This window comes from Mandrillus leucophaeus, unplaced genomic scaffold (genome assembly GCF_000951045.1).
Source record: "Mandrillus leucophaeus isolate KB7577 unplaced genomic scaffold, Mleu.le_1.0 Scaffold484, whole genome shotgun sequence".
NCBI classification, from domain to species: domain Eukaryota; kingdom Metazoa; phylum Chordata; class Mammalia; order Primates; family Cercopithecidae; genus Mandrillus; species Mandrillus leucophaeus.
Window position 1 is genome coordinate 788,432 of NW_012105187.1, and position 24,573 is coordinate 813,004.

Consider the following 24,573-nt stretch of genomic DNA (forward strand, 5'->3'; position numbering starts at 1 on the left):
AAAAAAAAAAAAGGAAACATTCGGTAAGAAAATCTGTATGTGAAGGAAATTTCCAGATATGCAGCAAAAATATGAATTCATTAATAGCATCCAAGTAAATATTGGTAATCTGGACATGAACCTGGATTAGGCCAAGAGTTCCACAAAATTTTCAAATAATGATTCAATAATTAATTAGTAGTAGATGGGTTGAAGCAAAAACTTCATCTTTCTCATATGGTATTTGTTAGTAATTATAACAACAGAAAAATGATTAGTGCTTACTCAGTGATAATATTAATTTTAAAACAATAATTATTATTATTATTATGGCTATATCTGTATAGTACATATTATGTGCCTGGTGCTGTTCTGAGCCCTAGATAATTCATTAACTCTAATAACCCTCCTAGGTAAGTGTTTTATTATTATCTCCATTTTATAGATTAAGAAACTAAGGATCGTAGAAAGCAAAGTAACTACCTTGATGAATAGAAGCTAGAATTTGGCCCTAGGAACCTGCCCAAGCATCAACATTTGGCCACTAGAACACTCTTAACCCCAGTAATGCACCAGAGAAGAATTCTCAGATTGGTAAAATGGGTTGATATTGTCGCTGAGCAAGGTAAGGGATGAGGCCAGAGCAGGGGTGTCAAGCCTGAGCCGGACAGTTGTTTGGATGTGTGGAGAAGCCCAGAAAAAGGCAATGAGAAGAGGTGGGAACTGAGAAAAGTTAGGGAGTGCCTGCCTTAAAGCATTTATGTTTTAAAAATGTTTTAAATCCTGCACTGTTCACATAAAAGAGGCTGCTGGTGGGTCTGGTGCCCAGGGGCCTGCTGTCCATTTGCTACCCGTGGTCCAGATGACCTCTGGGAGTCCTTCTAGAACTAACATCTTGGGAAAAATTGGAAACATTTGTTCAGAGTCCTTTGTGACTTGAATTTATCGATGTAGGCCAGTAGTCTACAATCTGGCCAGGTCATAATGGTCATTGATAAATAACCTTTGACTGCATGTTGAATTCATTCAGTGATGTGAATTTCTCTTTTTTTATGGTACTTTTTAATCTGACCTAACAAAGAGCTAATGGATTGTGGAGGAGTCATATTGCCTAATTTTAAACCTTGGCTTTGCAACTTACTAGCAGTGTGACTTTGAGCATGTTACCTGACTTTTGCATGCCTGTGTTTTCTTGTCTGTAAAATGGGGAAATTAATAGTACACCTAATTCGTAAAGTTGTTTTAAAGATTAAAATGTTAATGTGATAAGGATTTACAACAGCGACTGACAAACAGTAAGCATTACTTATGTGTTTGTATTGCTATTATCACTGTGCCAAAAGCATGCTAGATGAACACATCTGTTCCAACTTTTAAGATATAATAAACTATAGCAATCTGTACTAAAATGAAATCTTCCTTCGAGACTTTATTTTGCAGGGCCCTGTCCCTTGTTCCTGCAGGACTGTGGTGAACTGCACAACATGGATGGGACTCAGGGAGAGGACCTCAGCCTTCACAAGGCAGCAGCGACTAGGAGGGAAAATTCTAAAGACCTGGTCTCTGTGAACTGAAACCTTAGCTGTAGCTGGAGACTCTGAGTTTTGAGAGAGAAGAATATTTGTGTAATTTGTTTGAATCCTGGGTAGAGTAGAAGAGAATCAAGCCTTGGATGAAAAAGTTGGAGTTTCTTTTCTATTCCTCAGGTTTTGTTGCTGGAGATTTTAGATTAGGTGTCAGCCATTTTGCAGCAACCTGTCTTACCCCTACCATTCTTGGGTTCTGTATTCAGACCCCAGTTATTCCTAACACCCAGTTCATGCTCCACATTCTGTACAAAGCCATCCTTAGCTATCCCAGTCAGCCCACCCTGGTCTCCATGACATGCATGAACTGAAGTTCTTAGAACCTTTGACACTTATGTCTGCCCTGGATGATTTGTTTATTATCTTATGTTGTCATCCACAGAACAATCTAGAGAATATTCATACATTTAGTCAGCAAACAGCTATTTATTGGAGGCCTTTGTAGGCCTCGATGTTGGGAGGAAGGGTTGGTTGTTTTGGACAGATTGTGTATTTATAAAGCTCTAGCAATTTTTAAATCTCCAGCAGGAACCAAAGCCTTCTTGACAGCCACCTCTCTGAATTATTGTCACTAACCTCCTTAGGAGAAGGGACAATATAGTTTATGCCAAGATTTGCAATTGTCTAGATATGACTCACCTCACCTAGCACAGTGGATACCATTCAAAGTTGATCTCAACAACTATTTTCTCTAGTGCCCAAGGAGAATAGCTGAGAAATACACTCTTAAGATAAAAGAGTTTGGTATCTAGATCCTCTTTCTTATTCATTTCAACCCAATATTTATTAAGCACCAACTGCAAGCTAGATACTGTACTAGTTAGGAGTATAAAGTGGGCCAGGGATGGTGTTTATGCCTGTAATCCCAGCACTTTGGGAGGCCAAGGCAGGACGATTACTTGAGGCCAGGAATTCAAGGTCAAGTCTGCCTAACACAGCAAGACCTCGTCTCTACAAAAAATTCAAAAATTAGCTGGATGTGGTGGCATTTGCCTGTAGCCCTAGCTACTCAAGAGGCTGAGGCAGGAGGATTGCTTGAGCCCAGGGGTTGGAGGCTGCAGTGCGCTATGATGGTGCCATTGAAAACAAAACAAAAACAAACAAACAAACAAAAAAGCAAAAAGAAAACGATACTCAGTCTTTATAGGGAGGTTGGCCAGTCAACAGGTTACTTTATGAGTTGCTAACCCTGGTGAGCAGGAAGTTATGTGGGCCAGCAGAGGAACCCTTGGTTCAGCCTGGAGAAAGGAGGCTGCTGTATTTCAGAGAGAGGTTGACCCTAAGCTGGAGGGTGGAGAGGACCCTGTTGTGACTCTCCGACTGACTTGTCTTCCTTGATGTCCTTTAAGCCGGAGCTGATTCGGGCTGCTGCCGTATTTCTGAGTTAGCGCACTTAAGATTGGGCCTCCCAGTTTGAGGAAGGGGTGGGCTGCTATGTACCTCTGTGAATCTGCTCTGGACCACCCCGGGAGAGAAGGAGGGCTCCGGGGAATCCGGCACATTCCAGGCGAAGGCTCCCAGGCCGCAGCCTCTGTGCCACACCCTTGGCCCGGGCCAGGTGTGCGCCCTCTTCGCTGCAAGGGGGAGCGGGCGGCTGCGGGGAGCGCTTTTCCAGCCCGGTGTGTGCTGTGTGTGTTTGTCTGCCTCTGGAGGGCTGGGTCCTCCTTATTCACAGGTGAGTCACACCCTGAAACACAGGCTCTCTTCCTGTCAGGACTGAGTCAGGTAGAAGAGTCGATAAAACCACCTGACCAAGGAAAAGGAAGGCACAACAGAGCGCAGAGTGAGAACCAGCAGCCGAGGCGCCGGGCAGCGACCCCTGCAGCGGAGACAGAGACGGAGCGGCCCGGCCCCGCCATGCCTGCGCTCTGGCTGGGCTGCTGCCTCTGCTTCTCGCTCCTCCTGCCCGCAGCCCGGGCCACCTCCAGGAGGGAAGGTGAGTCGGCTTCCACGAGGAAACGTCTCAGCCCTGGGCTGAGAACCTGCCTTTCTCTGCAGACCGTGATGGCTGAACGTACCTCCGAGGATTCCCACTTTGTCCAGAACCTTGTTAGCGCTCCCTTCTCCTCCCCCATCTGGGGCTTCTCCAGAGACTGATTTTAAATGAGACTAATATGTAAAGTTGTCTGCTTTTTAAAAATAGGAAGCCAATAAGCTGTGCCAAAAGAGGGTCTTCCTTGCTTTAAAAATGTTCCTTCTTGATTTCTTTTTTCGACCAAGGGCCCCCTATTTGATCAGTAATATGTTGTTATATACATTCTTTCCCCAGCGTGTGCTTTTATTAAGAGGTTTTGCTGGGAATGTTTCCCGTGACTATGAACACCACAAAGATTGCAAAGGAACCTCTTCAATACTCCTGTAATTCATGTTTCAACTTTCAGATAGAAAAATGAGCCTTAAGAGTATTAGCAATACCCTCAACTTTTTTGCATCACGTTGCTTTTCATAGTATTTTCATGTAATATTCATTCAACAGTCACTTACTGGGCACCCGTGTCATATATCATTTGATCTTATCTAGGGCACCTAGTTGGCTGTCATGTATTAGACGTTAAGTTCATGTAAACAAAACTTTGTGAGAACCTAGCAACTGTTAAATGTAAGCATGTGTCAGCTATGGCAACATTTTATGGGTGTTTTCCTTGTCACCCAGTTCTATCCATATATGCCTGTATAATTGCCCTGATGCTTTACGTTTATATTACCTCCTTCACCTGATGGCATTTCAATCATTATTTCAATACGTCCAAGGCCAGAAGCCATTTCCATATATGTGCATGCATGGATATGAGATAATGCTCACATGCACATGGAATTGTATAAACCATTCCCAATATTATTGTGCACTCTGGCTGATGCTGGCCTGAATTGGATTTGAGTGGCACGAATAATGTTTGAGCATGTGTTTGAATGCAATGCTACAGTCCTTTTTGTCTAAGATAGTCTTGGAATTAACTTCCAACCTATCATCTCTGACTACCGTTTTCAAAACCATGTATGATTGCCACCAAAAAAAAAAAAAAAAAAAAAGAGTGGAGGTAACTATGTGAAATAATGAATATATTAATTTGCCTGACTAGAATACTATTTTACTGTGTATATCGAAACATCATGTTGTATACCTTCAATATATGTAGTTTTAAAATGTGATAAATAAAAGGTTCTGAAAATGGTCATGAAGGGTAGGTTCTCTTAGGGCTGGAATAAGAAGTCTCAGCCTAATGGAAGACATCCCCAAAGTAAGAATAGTGTCTGAATATTAGAATTTAAAGAGACTGCTTATGGATCAACTACTTGGAATCTCTTGATTTGAAAAATGAGAAAATGAAAATGTGTTTCTCAAGGCCACACAGGCAGCCATTGGCAGAGATGAAACTGGTACTTGATCCAGGGGCTCTTAGACTGGAGCTTTTTGAGCCCCATTATAAAAGTAATAAAGGAATAAGATACATCTTTTATACATGAGAAGTAATTATTTAAGCAATTTTCTTGTTGGCTATAGTTGAGTGCATATGTGTGTATCAGCATTAGGGAACAAAAATAAATATGTAGGATGCTATCAATCGTTTAATAAAATCAGGCTTAAGAGGACAGAGCTAGGACTCTCAGTTCTTAAAGACATACCAGCTTCTTGGCATCCATCCACCCCAAGAAGTCAGAAATACCACTGAGGCTCATTTCCACTTTCCCCTTCCTCGGTGGCAGATTGAGGTTTTATTCTCCCTCCTCAGAGGCCTTCATTTTGGGATTCAATGGGAATGTGAAGTTTGTTGTCAGGGTAGAACACACATGCTTTTTCATTCATGGGATGCTGGAATGTGCTAGAAGTTGGACTGAAAATATGGTACCTGCCATGTCCCAAAGTGACCGTGTCTGAGTGTCCTGTGGGCTGCACATATGAGAACCTAAGGCAGTGAGGTTGCTTCCTGGTTGTTTCCTTGCAGTAGAAATTATGGCAATAGATGAAATCGGCAAGACTTTCAGGGCTGGGCTCAGCTAAAGCACAAGCTTTAGAGTCAGCCTGACCCGGCTTTACATTTTGGTTCATTACTAGTTTCTTATTAGTAATACTTGGTGTCTGCTTTTTCGTTGTTAAATGGAGGCAATGGTACTTCAAACTTGTAGAGTTTTTGAAAGGATGAACAATTACTATAAAGTGCCTTAAAATGCCTGGAACCACATTTCTTTAAAAAATCCAAAACCAACAGTACAATATAGTGAACTCATTTGTCCAGAGATCAGGAAGACCAAGTCTCCCCTTCAGGATAGGATTGCCTGGTGTGACATAAAGTGTCATGTGGCCCCAGTTGTCTGGATCTTAGTTCACAGCAAGAGGTATGACTAGAGAAGGATTGAGAAAGAGATAAGAAAGAGACTAGAAACATAGCCAGCAATATGCTTGTGAAGGGCTTTATGTGCCAGGCTGTGCAGTAGAATGGCACCCTATAGGCAAAGAAGAGCTGTGTGAATGATTCGTAAGCAGGAATGAGTGTGACCGGATTCATGTTTTAGAAAGGTCACTCACTCAAGGGCTAAGAGAATGAAGTGGAGCTGGGGAAGCCAGATAAATGATTATTACAGTAATTCAAATGAGAGATGATGAAGGCTTTCATCATGGTAATGAAAGCAAAGAGGACACAGATTACAGGGACATTTAGAAGGTGAAATCTGAAGAATCTGGTGATCCAATAAGTCTGCATGTTAGGGATATGAGTACAGGAAAGTTGTGAGAAATAAGGAAGGGTCCAAGATGGATCCGAGGCTTTAGGTTTGTACATGGTTAGACAGTGATGCCATTAAAGGATGAGGACTATAAAAGAAGGGTCAGCCTGGGCACAGTGACTCATGCCTATAATCCCAGCACTTTGGGAGGCTGAGGTGGGTGGATCACTTGAGCCCAGGAGTTCGAGACCGGCCTGGGCAACATGGAGAAACCCCACCTCTAGGAGGCTGAGGCAGGAGGATCACTTGAGCCTGTGACGGTGAGGCTACAGTGAGTTGAGATTGCACCATTGCACTCCAGCCTGGGTGACAGAGTGAGATCCTATCTCAAAAAAAAAAATAATAATAAAAGAAGGATCAGATTTGGGAACAAGGTTGGACAGTGAGTGGAGAGGAGAGAGTAAGTTCTTGTGGGGACCTGTTGAATTTGAGATGCATATAGAGATATCCAGCAGTTCCAGTGAACAGCTGGAACTATGATTTTGAAGTTTAGAAAAGAAATTTGAGATATGAATTTGGGGGCCCACAGGTAGAAAGCAAAGCCTTGACCACAGACGAGATTGCCTAGGATATGGAGGTAAAAGAAACCTCAGCACTTAAACAAGAGATAGAGGAACAATGGAGCAGAATCAGGAGGAAGGAGCACTGAGGATAGAGGAGAATCAAGGAAGAAGAGGGTTTTGTTAGTCAAAGGAAGATTGTCAGCAACATGGCAGTAATAACTGGTATTCAGATATCCAAATGTGTATATACAAGGAATGAGGACTAACACATCTGGATTTAGCCCAGGCGAGTTTTGAAGCAATTGTTCTTCCAGAATGGCGAATTCAGAATCCATGATTATTACAGATCACTAATTTGGTTCCTCCCATGCCCTGACACTAGAAGAAAGATACTGTGGATAGTAGGAAGGAACCTTTGAAATGTTTATGCTCCCTTACAGATTCTGTTATTTAAATCATTGAAGTGGTATAGCATCATACATAAAAGTGCAGGCTCTGGAGTAAGACTGCCTGGGTTCAAATCCCAGCCCTATCATGTACCATTGTGGCACGTTTATACTTGGGGACTTGGGCAAGCTACCTCACCTGTTACTTAGCTTCTATATCTCTAGAATAAGGATGATAAATTGATATGATCATTACACAAAAAGCACTTTGCACATTGTCTGGTAAGCACTTAATACATGTTAATAGATTACTATTGTTATTACAACTAACTGCCCTACCAGTACTGAATTTGGTATATTGCCTTCTGTATTTTAAGTGGTAACATTTTTAAAGGGCCTCCTTTTTACTGTCCTTTCATCAGCCCAAGAAAGGTGCTGAGGAGCCTTCCTGCTCAAGCAGAAATGAGCTTCAAGTTTTACCCAATGAAACAAGGAACCCAAAGCAGGTTGCAGTTTCAAGATTGGATCTCGCATCATTACTTCGCTTTGCCTTTTTCATCCATCAGACCTCGTCACATACAGATTCAGCAAATCTGATGCTTTCTAAAACGTGCTCAAATATAAGATGACCCCACAAAGATCATCTGTCATTTCCCAATGGGAAGAACTTCCCCCACATCCAAAGAGAGGATTTGGACAACTTGATTATGAAAACATTTAGCAATATACCTGTAGTAGTCAAATGTCCCTTTATGTTTAATTTAGTAAAGTAATTACACAGATATAGTGAAAGTCACATAATTGATGAAATAATATACTTAGAAGGATTGATTTGTTCACTCACATTTTATGAAGTAATTATACTCAAATTATATTCATTTATATTCATCTCACCAGATGACTTGAGATACAGTACTGTTTGAATCTGTTTTTGATGTGGTCACTGGAAAGTACATCATTTCAAAACATTTAAAAGATAGAAAAATTATCCCTCAATGTGTATTGTGATCTTCACAGCATGATCACTCTGAAAGGCTTATATGCAACAACTTTCAGCATTCACAATTATGAAGAAATGCACCATTATGAGAATTATTTAGATAGCTGGGCCCCTTTCTTACTGATAACTCTCCAATACATTGATTGAGGTCATTTTAACTTAATGTATCTTCCCCAAACAATATTTTTACAATAAAGTAATTGAGAAAGTACCCTATAATATGCAAGATTTTGAAAGGACTTAAATATGATCTTTTTTTTTTCCTGAGGGATAATTTTGGAAAAATTAAAACCTCTACCTTATATTCAAGCATGAACAGAGATGTAGAATTGGGTTGGAGGTGGGCTGGAAATTCCCATGTGGGCTTAAATTCTGGATGTTCTAAACTGGGGCCAGCCACTAGTTCAGCCTCATTGGCCCAAGAAGCTGAGAAAGATTGTTGATTCGTGATTAATGTTTATGGAAAAGTCAGGACATAAAGTTAAGGTGTTGAGAGAATCCTGGGAATATCTTTCCCATTTAAGTTCTTAGTGGTTCAAACTTACTGACTTTTTTTTTTTTTTTTTTTTTTCTGTCCTGGAGAAATTTCTAAGGGCAAGACTTGAATCATCTATTAGAGATCAGTGTAGAGGACTGGGTGCAGTGGCTCATGCCTTTAATCCCAGCATTTTTGGAGGCCCGAGGCGGGCGGATCACTTGAGGTCAGGAGTTCAAGACCAGCTTGGCCAGCGTGGTGAAACCCTGTCTCTATTAAAAAAATAAAAAAATTAGCTGGGTGTGGTGGCATGTGCCTATAATCCCAGCTACTTGGGAGGCTGAGGCAGGGGGACTGCTTGAACCTGGGAGGCAGAGATTGCAGTGACCTGAGATCATGCCACTGCACTCCATCCTGGGTGACAGAATGAGATTCCATATCAAAAAAATAAATAAAAATAAAAAAAGAGAGAGAGAGATCAGTGTAGAAATAGGAGCTCCATAGATTCTGGAATACTCTCATTTAGTCAGAAATTAAACCTAATAGGTGACTGAATCATTACTAGGCTGTGTTCTAATATAATCCCTAGATAGGTGATGTAACATTTGAATCATGTCCAAAGCCAAAGGCTAAGTCTTTTCTGTCTGTAGGTGACTGTATGTCTGCTTATGTAATTCCCCAACAAGCATGTGCTTCTTTATCGTCACAACCGTGGAAATAGAAGAGAATGGTTCTTCCTCCAACACTGATCTAGGGAAGAACCTGAGTCTTTCCCTTCTCTTGTATCAGGTGAGGGGTGGAGATCAATTGGCCAAAGGTATACGGATCCTGCACTTCTTCAGGGCTTATATTTATAGAATTCTAACTGTGTCTTTTTATTTATTGTGGGGATATGTATCTCCTCAATAGAAAAGAATCAAATTGCAGCCAAATCATTTCCCACAACTAACTTAAAACTTGGACAAATCATCCAAATGCTCAGCTGCACTGATGTGGGGCATTTCTTACAAAATATTTTATGTTTCACCATGTTTTTCTCTTATTACAGTATTGTAGAACTAAAATGAGAGTGGGCCTCAGGGGTTCTCTACAACAGCCTCTCATTTTTATACATGAGAAAAATGACACCCAGTGAGGTAAATTAACTGCCCAAATTCTCACTATTGGTCATAGCAGAGCTGGGCTCCAGCATGTTTCATCCTTTTATAGATAGGAAAATTGAGGCACAGAAAAGGAACGCCCTGAACAAGGCCAAAATTCAAGTGCCAAGTTAAAGGTCCTTTTCCGAAAAAAATCCGTGGGCGGGTTCCCAAATTTCCTTTTTTTGAGATGGAGTCTTGCTCTGTCGCCCAGGCTGGAGTGCAGTGGCACCATCTTGGTTCACTACAACCTCTGCCTCCCAGGTTTAAGCAATTCTCCTGCATCAGCTTCCTGGGTAGCTGGGACTACAGGGGTGCAACACCATGGCCGACTAATTTTTGTATTTTTAGTGGAGACGGGGTTTCACCGTGTTAGCCAGGACGGTCTCGGATCTCCTGACCTCGTAATCTGCCCACCTCAGCCTCCCAAAGTGCTGGGATTGCAGGCGCGAGCCACTGTGCCCAGCCTGAATTTTCATTTAAACTAAGTTTCAAGCTTGATGGAACCTTTATCTATTGTTGAAATACCACTCGTATTTCTAAAGGAGACATCTATCTCATCTTTTCAGAAGTCTCCATTTGTGTATGTGATTCAATATATTGGCCTTTCCTTTAAAAATATCAGAGAACAACAGGTTAAAACCAAGCACAGCTCTAGTTTGTGAGGCATTAACAAGAGAACAGATTTCAAATTACCAAGTTTCCTCTTCCCTTTGTTCCACTCTGTTGTCAGGTTATCATGCAGCTTGGAATTGACCAAGGGGCTCAGTTTAGATAGTACTGTGATAAGACTTTCTCATTTATCAATCATTGTTCTTTAATGACTGTTGACACTTTGCATCTATATATACGTAGTGGTGTCCAGAGATTATTTCTCTCTCCCTGCTACAGACCATTGTAAGTTTTGGAGTCTTTCAGGAAGTGGTCAGTTTCATGGCCAAAATGTTGACCATGTAAGCTTTATACATACTTACTGCTGTTTCAAATCACTGCCCATTTTGCTCTTTGTAAAAGGATACTTTCTGGTAGGGGATTCCTAGTGTTTAAAAATCATTTTTCATCCCAAATAGCCTGGCCTACTTCAGGAAGGCAGTGGATCCAACAGTAATCTGAAGCTGCTGCTATTGCCCCATCCAGGCAGTTGTACCATAGTAGGAGGGGATCTTCACATTCTGAGATCCGCAGGGAGCAGGGGAGAGGCCACGGTGGACCTGCCATAGGAAGTGGTAGGTGGAGAAACAGCATATTTGTTCGACTGAGATGCAAGATACTCCCTGATGCAGTCTTCATGGTCCAGTCTCTTCTCAAAATGTTCGTTACTTCTCTTTATGGATTTATAAAGGTAGTTTGGCCCATAAGACCTCATTTAATTCGTTCTTCTGACTTTAGGCAATACAGTGTTTTTGTTTTTGAGATGGAGTCTCCTTCTGTCACCCAGGCTGGTTTGCCGTGGTGCAATCTTGGCTACTGGATTCAAGCGATTCTCCCATCTCAGCCTCCTGAGTAGCTGAGATTACAGGTGAGCACCACCACGCCCAGCTAATTTTTATGTTTTTAGTAGAGATGGAGATTTTCCATGATGGCCAGCCTGGTCTCAAACTCTTGACCTCACATGATCTGCCCACCTTGGCCTCCCAAAGTGTTGGAATTACAGATGTGAGCCACCATACTCAACCAGCAATACAGTTTTAATTCATCTTTTTTTCTGAAAAAAAAAAAAAAAAATCTGTAAGGAAGATGCTATAAACGCACTCCATGCATATTTTCCCAACATTGCAAATGCACATGAATTACCATTGTTCTTTTGTGAAGACTAAGAACTATATAATGGTATGTAAGCCCACACACATACCTAAATGCTTGTATGTTTGTGAAGGGATGTAGTGATAGCAAAAAATCTGTGCCTAATCTCCTTGTACAAAAAAAGTATTATTCACAAAAGCAATAAGGATTTAAAAAGGAAGATTTATTATTATTTTTTAAAGGAACCAATGAAACATAAATTTAAATAATTGAAAAATCATGGTTAATATATACTCCAATTATCTCCAAAAGGCATTTTAATACAAATTAGAATCTCCTTTTTAACTTTTCTTTGTTCAGACATATCATACATGATTTCTTTCCTTTTGGTCCTCTTTGTTCAGACATATCATACATGATTTCTTTCCTTTTGGTCCTCTTTGCTTCAAGTATTTACCTCTAGCTTCCCTGGAATCTCTGATTCCCTTTATTTCAACTGCTTCTTAGAAGGGCAGAGGGTACCTTTTTCTAAGCCATGCAAGAAATGTCCAGAGAACACTGTGCTCTTCAAATAACAGTTAAATGTCCTTTCTGTGCTGGAATGCTTTTCTTTGTGGGTGACTTCACAGAAATGTATAAGCCATTGTTTCTGTGGTCAGAAGAGTGTGGAGCTCCATGCAGGTGGTTGCTGTCATATGGAATCTTACCACAATCACTTCCTGAGTCTGTGCTGCAGCTGAAAGCAGCTGTCTTGTGGTAGAGCCTTTGACAGTGCCAGCTATAACTCTGATGTCCTCATTTTGCCTTCCCTTTCACCTTTGAGCTTACTCAGACTGAACCCTCAGCTTTTACCTTTGCCCTCCACTCCTTTGCTAGTCAGACAAAATGTGGTGTCCCCAGTTTCCCTGTTCGCTGGGACTTTCTTCCCCCTCCTCATTGTCTGCCTGGGGCTGGTGTTCCAGTGGAGTGTCAGGGGAAGACATCTCCAGGTGTGAACTCCTGATGGAGTGAGTCCTCACCAGGCTGAGTCATCTACAGTTCACATGGGCACATTCCCAAGTCTAGGTTGTGATATCATGTACTATGAACTCTCGGTGAGAGAGGTGTCTCCTCTGAAGCCATAATCATTCAAAAGGAAATGGTAGTGATCTGAGTTTCACTGACTCTTGATGACTTTGGATTATTTAGAGTTGAAAAGACTCACCCGTACTTTATGATTCAAAATTGCCTGTGTGTTTAGAGAATTGAGCTCCGTCGTTCCTCTCATCCTTGCACTTCTTGCTGCAGCCTTACTCACACTGCTTGGACATTTAAATGTCAACTGGTGCCATACCCTTTATTTAAATGAAACAAATGATCAGGCTCAGGAGGATATGGCATCAGTCCTCTGGCTGTGGTGGCTTAAAATGTGGCTATGAAAAATTTGCGAAAGAAGATTAAATTCAGTTAAAAGGCTTAGTGAGAGAAGTACCATTTCAGTTTTCTTATTCTAATTAGGGAACATATTGTGACATTCTTTAAAAAGATAAAACTGGGAGCAGATATTCACACATTAAACAATAAAGTTCAAGGCCAGTTTAAATGATGAAGGATTCAGATTTTGTTTTAAAATATCTGCTTCAGCCGAGAAACATATTAAAATTTGGAAAGAAAAATTCCATGTAGGAGGTTTTAAAACTAGAAAAATCCTTATAAGCATTTTCATCATCACATGTAAATATAATATAATAAAAATATTCATCTTTTCATCTTGAATATCTCAGATTTGAAGAAATGGATTTTTGCAAAGAGGATCATAGCTTCTGATGCCTTTGATGTCAAACTGATAAATGACAGGTGGTATCTTGCTTTGGATTGCATACATAATACGCAATTTGAATATTTGTCAAAATTATTTGTTTTTGATAAATTTTTTTTTTTTTTTTGAGACGGAGTTTCACTCTTGCTCCCCAGGCTGGAGTGCAATGGCACAATCTCGGCTCACTGCAACCTCTGCCTCCCAGGTTCAAGTGATTCTCCTGCCTTAGCCTCCCGAGTAGCTGGGATTATAGGTGTGTGCCACCACGCCCAGCTAATTTGGTATTTTTAGTAGAGACAGGGTTTCACCATTTTGGTAAGGCTGGTCTCAAACTCCTGACCTCAAGTGATTCACCTGCCTTGGCCTCCCAAAGTGGTGGGATTACAGGTGTGAACCACTGTGCCTGGCTGATAAAAATGTTTAAAATACATTAGGATAAATTTCTATTTAAAGGACACTTTCAATAATTGCTGTTGTACTGAGAACAACCTTTGCTAGATTTTTAAAAGTGGTTATATGCAACTGAAACTTTATTCACCATCTTCAGTATAGCTTTTTACATTTGGACTTCCCACTGAAAGACCTCATTATAGGTGACTTCATGGAGGCAACTGTTACTGTCTTTAAACATAAAAGAGTTGTCGGTTTACACGAGAGCAGTCCTTTGACTCAGAAGAAGGGAATGGTATCCAATAAGGTGTGTTAAGATTGAGTTTTTAGTGTAATTTCTTTGAAAAAAATGAAATAGGAGACCAGTTGAGATTGTCAGCCTCAACTCGTCTCTGCCCACCGTGATGGTTTTCTTTTATAAAGCAAGAATTTTAAGAAGCAGAGGAAATGAAGACATAAAATGAAGTGTATGTGAATGAATGGAAGAGAGATCAAGATGTCCCAGTGGTGAGCGTTATATGAAATTAGGCAGGAAAAATAGATAGGATAAGACCATGATAGTCCTTGAGGCAATATTGAGGAATTCTGGTGCTTAACTTCAAAGGAAAGGAAACAAACTACAGAATATTAAGCAGAGAAGTCGTGATACAATTTGTATTTTGGAAAGATTTTCTGATTGCTGAGTGGAGGGAAGGAAAAGGAGTTGCAGGGAATTCAGCTAGAAAGTGATGGCAGGCAAGAGATGGTTGAGGTTTGGTCTAGATATGGCCATAGTGGAGATGGACTTGAATGGATTTGAGATATTTAGTGGGTTATAGCAACAAAATTCAGTGTTAAATAGGCAGGTGAGAAAGATGGAGAACCTGTAAGGATAGCTTCCAGCTTTCTGACTTCAAGGCATGGCAATCACAAGTTTGGTTTTAAAGAGGTTTTCTGTGAAGAACTTTTGAGATAACCAATTGGAAATGTAAAGTGAGCTGGGCGCGGTGGCTCATGCCTGTAATCCTAGCACTTTGGGACGGTGAGGTGGGCAGATCATTTGAGGTCAGGAGTTTGAGACCAACCTGGCAAACGAGGCAAAACCCTGTCTCTACTAAAAATACAAAAATTAGCCAGGTGTGGTGGTGTGTGCCTGTAATCCCAGCTACTCAGGAGGCTGAGGAAGGAGAATCGCTTGAACCTGGGAGGTGGAGGTTGCAGTGAACCAAGATCGTGCGACTGCACTCCAGCCTGGGCGGCAGAGTGAGACTCTGCCTCTTTAAAAAAAAAAAAAAAAAAAAAAAGGAAATGTAAAAGTAATAAGTAAATAAATAAAGTGGATGGCAGACTTGAGGACCTGAAGTTGAGGATGAAGTCTGGACCAAGGAAGTATCTTGGGATGTCAACACCTATGGTGGTTATTGAAGCCCTTGCCATTGATGAGATCACCCCAGGGGAGACTCAGACAGAGAAGTTGTGGAGATTAAGGAGCCCTGAGGAGCACCGACAGAGATTAAGGAGCCCTGAGGAGCACTGACATTTAGAGTTGGGGTAAGGAGAGGGGCCAGCAAAGCCTTGAATAGGGAAGGTCAGAAGGTGGGCAGACACCTGGCAGCATGACATCATCACACCCAAGGGAAGAGAGTTGCACAAAGGAAGGAGGGAAAAAGATTTGATGTCTCAGAAAGGGAATGAGGGACACAAAATGCAGGAAAGGAAACACAGGGCACGTCCTTTCCTCTAAATAAGAAAGATAATTGAATATCACATTTTTTTTTTTGTTTTAATTGAGACAGAGTCTTGCTCTGTTGCCGGGCTGGAGTGCAGTTTTGTGCTCTCGGCTCACTGCAGCCTCCACCTCCTGTGTTCAAGTGATTCCCCTGCCTTAGCCTCTCCAGTAGCTGGGACTCCAGGCGCCTGCCACCACACCTGGCTAATATTTTTGTGTGTATTTTAGTAGAGACAGTGTTTCACCACATTGGCCAGGATGGTCTCAACCTCCTGACCTTGTGATCTGCCCTCCTCGGCCTCCCAAAGTGCTGGGATTACAGGCGTGAACCACCGCGCCGGGCCAAGCATCATTTTTAAATGATTTATAGTTGGGCTAATTCACGGGAGATTATAGGTCACATCATATAAACTTGCTGTTTCACTGAATCAGTTTTAGTGCACTAAGCAACCGAAATGGTAGCAAGAGCAACAAAGCACTACGTAATAGCAGCCAGCACACACTGTCAGGTTTAAACATGATGCTCAAATTCCTAGCTCCTGACATCGTCCCACACAGCTGCCAAGTACACTACCTATCAAGGCTGCCGGAGCACTGCAAACTGATCTCATGCTCTGAGGCCTGCCTCATCCCTTGCCCTCCTCCCACACAGCCCTAGGCTCGCTGCCTTTTGAGATGGCAGGCAGAAAGCATTGCAGCTCTGGGCTCATAGACCACAGATGGGTGGGCATTCCTGGGGTGGAAATAGTTCATCTGGTATGAGCAGCAACCTGAAAGTCCCAGACCCTTAATCTCATTGAAAATCTCATGTTCCTTTCACAATTCTTTCTGTTCCCATCTCACCATGGATTTTTTTGCTTGGAACATCAGTTTTTTTACACTGATTGTCATCTATGTAGACAATGGAAACTTTGTGTAATGTATTGGGGAAATTTGAAAGTAGGCTTCTGGACTTCAGGGAGATTTCTGTATGTTCAGGTTATTGTTTGGTTTTTCTTTTCTTTTTTCTTTTTCTCTCTTTCTCTCTTTCTCTCTCTCTCTCTCTTTCTCTCTTTCTCTCATTTGTTCATCCGTCGTTCGTTTTTTAGACAGAGTCTCGCACTGTTGCCCAGGCTGGAGTGCTGTGGCACCATCTCAGCTCACTGCACCCTCCGCTTCCCAGGTTCAAGCGATTCTCCTGCCTCAGCCTCCCGAATAGCTGGGACTACAGGCGTGTGCCACCACACCCAGCTAATTTTTGTATTTTTAGTAGAGGTGGGGTTTCACTGTGTTGGCCAGGATGGTCTCAATCTCTTAACCTTGTGATCCACCCACCTTGGCCTCCCAAAGTGCTGGGATTACAGACTTTTCTTAGAGTCAGACTACCTATATTCCTTCCTTCCTTCCTTTTCCCTTCCTTCCTTCCTTCCTTCCTTCCTTCCTTCCTTCCTTCCTTCCTTCCTTTCTCCCTCCCTCTCTTCCTTCCTTCCCTCCCTCATTTCCTCTCTCCCTTCCTTTCTCTCTCCTTCTATCCATCATGCTGTCCACCATCTTTTCATCCATCCATCCATCCATCCAAGCATTGCATTAGGTACTGTGGGGATATAAGGTAAGAAATGCTGTAGAAGAAATAAGTCATAGACATAAACAATGATGACACAGGCTATAACAAGGCAAATGCTGAGAGAGGTGAGGACGAAGTGCTCTGGGCATTTATGGGAGAGAGAAGCTATCGGAGGTTATCCGCAAGGAAGTGCACAGTCTGATTTACGCATCTGAAAAGAAGACTGGCTGTTACCTGGAAATGGATTTAGGGAGGGTGGAAGCAGGGAGTGCTCCCGATAAAGGAAATAGCAAGCCTAAAAGCCAGAGGTGGGACAGGGTTAGTGCAGCCTAGATCTGTGCGTTGGAGCCCAGTGAACTCTTGATGAGGTAAAGTTGGAAAGGTTGGCGGGGGCCGCATCTGCTGAGTTTTGAAAGGAGTTTGGATTTTTAATTTTGTCATTACCGTTAAAGCACTAAAAAGCACGATGATTTCACAGATTATACAAAGACAGCGATTAGATCACCTTAGTGAAAAGCAGAGCATGTTTTTCAGTTCAGAACAATAAAAAAAGGGCCAGGCGCAGTGGCTCATGCCTGTAATCCCAGCACTTTGGGAGGCCGAGGCGGGCAAATCACCTGAGGTCAGGAGTTCAAGACCAGCCTGGCCCACAAGGCAAAACCCCGTCTCTACTAAACATGCAAAATCAGCCGGGCATTGTGATGGGTGCCTGTAATCCCACCTGAGGCAGGAGAATCACTTGAACCTGGGAGGCGGAGGTTGCAATGAGCCAAGATCGCCCCATTGCACTCCAACCTGGGCGACAGAACGAGACTGTTTCAAAAAAAAAAAAAAAAAAGAACAATAGAAAGAGGACCTGGTTATAGACAAATAATCATATGTATGCCAAGAGATTGAAATTTCTCATATTGTATGCGTCAAAAGGGCACTATTTCTTATGGGAAATTTAAAATGAGATCCCAATGAACTGCGACTACTGATGATGATTATTCCAAGGCCTTGCCCTGAGTACAACCTGAGGAAATATTTTCTGTTTCCTTTTATTCTCCTAAGGCCACAGCTGGGAAACCGCCTTTGCCCCTTTGCTTCCTGACCTAACTCGTTGGAGCTGCATGTTTTAGTGAGGGGTGGGAGTGTTGTGAAGTGAGCCCGAGGGATCCTGCACGCCTCACTCTATTGTTTAAGGAGGGGCTCCCGCTGCTTTGATCTGTGTCTCCCGGTGAGTGTGGGTGGTAGTGGGTGGTCCAGCCTGTGTCTGGCTGCCTGGCGGTCTTTCCTAAGAAGCACCTTGAGGGTCAGCGACTGTGTGCTATTATAGTTATTATTGTAATAAATGCTTCAGTGCCAGAGAAGTAGTATACAGCAGTCAGACGCAATTACCATCCATGCTTTACTAGACTTAAAGAAATCTGTGAAAATCTGACTCAGATGACTCTGTTTTGGATGGGTTTATGTAGGATTTGAGGTAAACTTGCAGAGTCTCATTTCCTTGGCTTTGGAGAGAACGCTGGCTGGCAGAATCAAGGATTTTGAGGGACCTGGAGTGAGGGGGCAGAAAATGGAGAGGATGAAACCTTGAAGAGGTGTCCCTGGCTCTGTACAAATGAATAGTCAAAGGAATGATGGATGGGACCTAGGTCAGAGTTCAGCGAAAGATGGAGAAAAACCTGCTTGTTTTATTTACTGACCCCAGAATGGCTTCAGGTCTGTTCAGGGTTCGAGTCTGATTTTTAAAATTTTATTTTCTGATGATCTGCAATATCTTAATGCCAGATCCCGAACACATACCTGGACTCCAACGCTCAAATCCTTGCATGAGTTCTAGGATGCACCAGACTGTTTCCCACCTTGGGCTTTTAGGTTTGCTCTTTCCTTTGTCAGGGGCACTCCCTGCTTCCACCCTCCCTAACTCCATTTCCCCATAATAGCCAGTCTTCTTTTTAGATGCATACATCAGATCATGCACTGATTCCTGCTCAAGTAGGAAACCATGGATAATATGATAGATGCTTGACAAAGGCAAATATCTTTGGCAAAATAAAACACTAGCAACCCTCTTGGCTGGGTGCAGTGGCTTACGCCTGTAATCCCAACACTTTGGGAGGCTGAGGCACGCAGATCACTTGAGGTCAGGAGTTCACAGCCTGGCCAACATGGTGAAACCCCTTCTCTACTAGAAATACTAAAATATTCCATTGTATTTCAGAAGATTATAAAAGCTATAAGGTGAATTTTGAAGTCTTCATCAGCATATCCATATTAAAAGGAGATGACAGAAGCCAAAATAAAATAATTATGGGCTGACACGACAACTGGGTTAAAACAAGCATCGGTTTCATTAAAAATGGCTAACTTGAAGATAAATTGTTTGACTCCAGCTCTCTAGAGTACCCAAGGTGACCTTGATGGCCAGCGAAAGAAATGACAACATGAAACTCCTTGAATAAAAATTTATTGACTTAAAAAAAATACTAAAATTAGCTGGGTATGGTGGCAAATGCCTGTAATCCTGGATACTCAGGGGGCTGAGGCACGAGAATCCCTTGAACCTGGGAAGTAGAGGTTGCAATGAGCTGAGATCACACCACTGCACTTCAGCCTGGGCAACAGAGTGAGACTTTGTCTCGAAAAAAGAAAAACAACAACAATAACAACAACAACAAAAAAAAACCAAAAAACCACACAAAAAATTAGCAACCTCCTTCTTTGAAATGTTACTAGCTCATAAAGTCTGTGTTCAAGCATGTAGTATAACCTCCCTGTTAGATGTGAGGTGGTGTTTATTGAATTAATAAGATAAATATACATCTCATTGACCAAGGATAAAAGAAGGAAGGGGGAAAAGGGGCTTAAATCAGCAAAACAAAATCTACTGATGAGGTACTTTGGAAAGAAAGATGATTTGTCAGGAACGAGTAAAAGAAAATCTGCAATAAAGTGATATAGACAAATATTTTGATGTATTTGTTATGTAAATAATTCATAAGAAAAACATTGTGCCATAAGAAAAACATTGTGCCATAAGAAAAACATAGATAAATGGACAAAGATCATGAACCAGACAAGTATGAAAATATACCTAAAACAGCAAACCGGCATATGGCACTTTCTACCCTCCTTCCCACCCATCTTACCACCTCCCAACTTCCTATTCCTTTCCACTGCTTTTTGTATTTCTCCTTAACGAATACCACTATCCTAATATTCTCTCTCGATATTACTTATTTATCTTGTTTATTTTCTTTCCCCCCAAATTGCATGTAAACTCCATGCGGGCTGGGACATCTGCTGGTTTTGTTTGCTACCGTATGCATCCCATTACCTAGAACTCAGGGAAGGTCCAAGACAACCATCTATGGGTTTTTTAAAGTTCAACGGAACATTCATTAATTTGTTAAAAAAGACTAAATGCCTACCATCGACTAGGCACTGTGTGATATAATAGGGCTTCATTTTTCCTTTTTCAAAAGCATGAGATGTGTTTTCTACCTGTTAGAACTGCAGAGTTGAGTGCAGAGATTTGCCTGTGGGCACAGCTTTGTTTCAAAAAGAATTTTTTTTTTTATTAAATTTTGGCCAAAATTTTACAACCAATAGATTTCATACACAAAACCAGATTTCTGTCTTCTTTTAAAAGAAGAGTTGATGCTGACTACAACAGGCATCAATTGCATGTGGCTACAACTGGCAGGGGGTGAAGTGCTGCTTCTTACGCCCTTTGGGCAGGATCCCAAAGGACCAGGGAAGGTCTTAGAGTAAGGCAACAGGGAAGGACCACTTCCTATTGCCTTACTCTAAGCCTAGCAGTGCCCGCTGGCAGCCAGTAGTTGCCAAACCATGGTAGCAGTTGTGCAGGTATTGGTCACAGAATAAAAAAGACCACGTACAAGCTACGTTACACCATTTTATTAAGTCCAGTTGCAGGAATATTCTAGAATTTTAAATAGAAAAGTTGTTTCCTGCCCCCTGTCCCCCCACCCCACCCACCACCCCCAGTAGCGAGAGTAAATACTAAATGGTTTTAGGGAAGTTCGTCTCAATTTGGGAGATGATTTGAGGGAGACCATTTTTCAAACTCATTAATGATGAAAAGCATCATTCCATGCAAAAGGAGCCTGGAACAAGCTCTCCCATCATTCTCTTGGTGAGACCATTTCAAAGACTCAATACCGAGCTAAGTGCAATACAGCTGGGTGTTTAATCTCAGTGAAGCTTGGTAACTTCAAAGTCCTGCAGGCAAGGCTGTAGAGAGTGTCTTCACGGAGTTCTCATGCAATGCAGATACCCAAGGCCAATACGCTCCCCAGACATGAGGCCCATACATCCCCTCACTCTAGATGGCATAGCCCTTGGCTTTAAGGGAGACCCGTTTGAATGAGAAAGGGGTATGTATGCAATAGGCTTGGAATCTGTTGGGCAAGCTCTGGAGTGGAGATGTGGACTAAGGACCTCCATCCCTGGAACCGTAATGCAACTCCATTGAAGGCTGTGCATTTAAAGGACAATAGGGGCAAATGTGGTAGCTCGTGCCTATAATTCCAGCAGTTTGGGAAGCTGAGGTGGGAGGATTGCTTGAGGCCAGGAGTTTAAGACCAGCCTGGGCAATACCACAAGAACCTGTCTATAACCAAAAAGTAACATATTTAGCTGAGTGTTGTGGCACACATCTGTGGTCCCAGCTACTCAGGAGGCTGAAGTGAGAAGATGGCTTGAGCCCGGGAGGTTGAGGCTGCAGTGAGCCATGATCACACTACTGCACTCCACTCTGGGTGACAGAGTGAGACTCTGTCTCAAAAATAAACAAAAGAAAATAGGCTGGGTATGATGGTGCACACCTGTAATTCCCAGCACTTTGAGCAATCAAGTTAGGCGGATAGCTTGAATCCAGGAGTTTACGACCAGACTGGGCAACATGGTGAAACCCTGTCTCTGCAAAAACAAAAAACAAACAGACACACACAAAGAAAGCCACAGCAAAAATTAGTTGGGCATGGTGGCACACAACTGTATTCCCAGCTACTTGGGAGGCTGAGGTTGGAGGATCGCTTGAGCCTAGGAGGTCGAGGCTACAGTGAACTGAGATTGTGACACTGCACTCCAGCCTGGACAACAGAGTGAGATCCTGTCTCAATAAAAATAAAAATTAAAATAAAATAAAAGAAGGACACCCATTGTCTTCAAAGTAGAACTTTAGAGGAGGAGACAGAAGAGGAGGGATGTGATATAAAAAGATTATAGCAAGTTTATATATTTTGAAAATATTGCTCTGAATAAATATATCATGAGCTGCCCTTATGAAGTTAATTTTTACCACCATGAAGCGGGTTCTTTTTTTTTTTTTTCTTTTTTGAGACAGAATTTCTCTCTTGTCACCCAGGCTAGAGTGCAATGGCACAATCTCAGCTCACGGCAACCTCCGCCTCCCAGGTTCAAGCTATTCTCCTGCCTTAGCCTCCCGAGTAGCTGGGTTTACAGACAACTGCCACCACGTCCCACTAATTTTTGTATTTTTAGTAGAGATGGGGTTTCACTATATTGGCCAGGCTGGTCTTGAACTCCTGACCTCAGGTGATCCACCCTCCTCAGCCTCCCAAAGTGCTGGGTTTACAGGCGTGAATCACTGTGCCCAGCCCATGTTCTAAATAAGAAAGGCACGATGAAAAATTTGTAGTTATTTTGAGATTGCTTCCAAAAGGCATCCAGGGCAGGGAGGGCATTGGCTCATTGGGTTAGCCAGATGAAGAACCTCACAAGGACCGCTGAACAGAGAATTTAGCTCTTGTACGTGTATAGTCATGTACTTGGTACAAATTTCACAGCACATGACAGCTGTGTGGCACATCTGTTGGAGATCCAAAAAATCAGTTTCACAAGCATTGGTTGGGAAAGATTCAGCTTGGCACTAGTTCTGAGAAAAGCCCTGCAACTTTGAATTGTGTGCAAATGTAATATGCTGTAAGTTCACTGAAATGTTAGTCTTTGCCCATGGGATAAAAATATCCAGTCCTGTTACAAGCCAAGCTGTTTAAATCACACTTGCAGTACTGGTCATATGAAGAAGGATATTAGAAATTAGAATTTGTTCCTAGGATGGTAGACAAGAAGAATCTAGAAATTATGACACAGGAAGTGGTTGAAAGACTTGGAGATGACAGATCTCTAGTTCAAATTGAACAGGAAAAGACTAAGGAGGGAGATGCCATAGCTATCTTCAGATTCGCAAAAACCTGATGATGCAGGGCCCTTTGGTTGTAAAACAACATCCAATTTATATCTGTTGGATAAATAAAAGAATAAAAAGAGAGTAGGGGTGTATGTCTGTGTCTGTGTGTGCATGAGTGCTGTATGTATCTGTATGTGTTGTGTGTGTATCTTGCTTTTCAGGCAAGAGAAAAAACACATGATGAAAATTACAGACAGAGGTAGATTTAAAACACCATAAAAATGTTACTGTTTGTAACGGCCAAGCTGAATGACCCTCTATTAGGGGTTTATACAAAGAACGTCTACATGCAATGGTAAACTCAATCTTGAGAAGGAACATAAAATGGAAAGATGAGGGCTTTGGAGTCAGACACATCTGGGAGCAAATTATATCTTTGCCATTTAGCTTTGTGACTTTAGGCAAGATACCTAGCCTCTCTGAGTATTCATTTTTCCATCTATTAAATGGGGACAATAAAACCCATGTTAAAATGTGAGAATTAACTGAGCTGACGAATGTAAAGTCCTAGAAATGGTACGCTTTGGATAAGTGTTAGCTGACTTTTCTAGATTAGATGTCATCCAAAGTAGAAAGAGTGAGTTATAGAAATTATTGTAAGCCTTATGAAGTTAATTTTTACCACCATGAAGCGGGTTCTTTTTTTTTTTTTTTTTTTTTGAGACAGAATTTCTCTCTTGTCACCCAGGCTAGAGTGCAATGGCACAATCTCAGCTCACGGCAACCTCCGCCTCCCAGGTTCAAGCTATTCTCCTGCCTTAGCCTCCCGAGTAGCTGGGTTTACAGACAACTGCCACCACGTCCCACTAATTTTTGTATTTTTAGTAGAGATGGGGTTTCACTATATTGGCCAGGCTGGTCTTGAACTCCTGACCTCAGGTGATCCACCCTCCTCAGCCTCCCAAAGTGCTGGGTTTACAGGCGTGAATCACTGTGCCCAGCCCATGTTCTAAATAAGAAAGGCACGATGAAAAATTTGTAGTTATTTTGAGATTGCTTCCAAAAGGCATCCAGGGCAGGGAGGGCATTGGCTCATTGGGTTAGCCAGATGAAGAACCTCACAAGGACCGCTGAACAGAGAATTTAGCTCTTGTACGTGTATAGTCATGTACTTGGTACAAATTTCACAGCACATGACAGCTGTGTGGCACATCTGTTGGAGATCCAAAAAATCAGTTTCACAAGCATTGGTTGGGAAAGATTCAGCTTGGCACTAGTTCTGAGAAAAGCCCTGCAACTTTGAATTGTGTGCAAATGTAATATGCTGTAAGTTCACTGAAATGTTAGTCTTTGCCCATGGGATAAAAATATCCAGTCCTGTTACAAGCCAAGCTGTTTAAATCACACTTGCAGTACTGGTCATATGAAGAAGGATATT

At 42.0% G+C, this 24,573-nt stretch overlaps 1 protein-coding gene across 1 annotated transcript in view; it reads left to right on the plus strand.

Moving 5' to 3' along the window:
* Nucleotides 1-3,057: 3,057 nt before the first annotated feature.
* LAMC2 (laminin, gamma 2) overlaps nt 3,058-24,573 on the plus strand; it is a 60,611-nt gene continuing 39,095 nt past the window's right edge. The window contains exon 1 of the mRNA XM_011995335.1: nt 3,058-3,501. Within this exon, the coding sequence (XP_011850725.1) occupies nt 3,423-3,501 (79 nt within the window). The 5' untranslated portion in view covers nt 3,058-3,422. The remainder of the gene's footprint in view (nt 3,502-24,573) is intronic.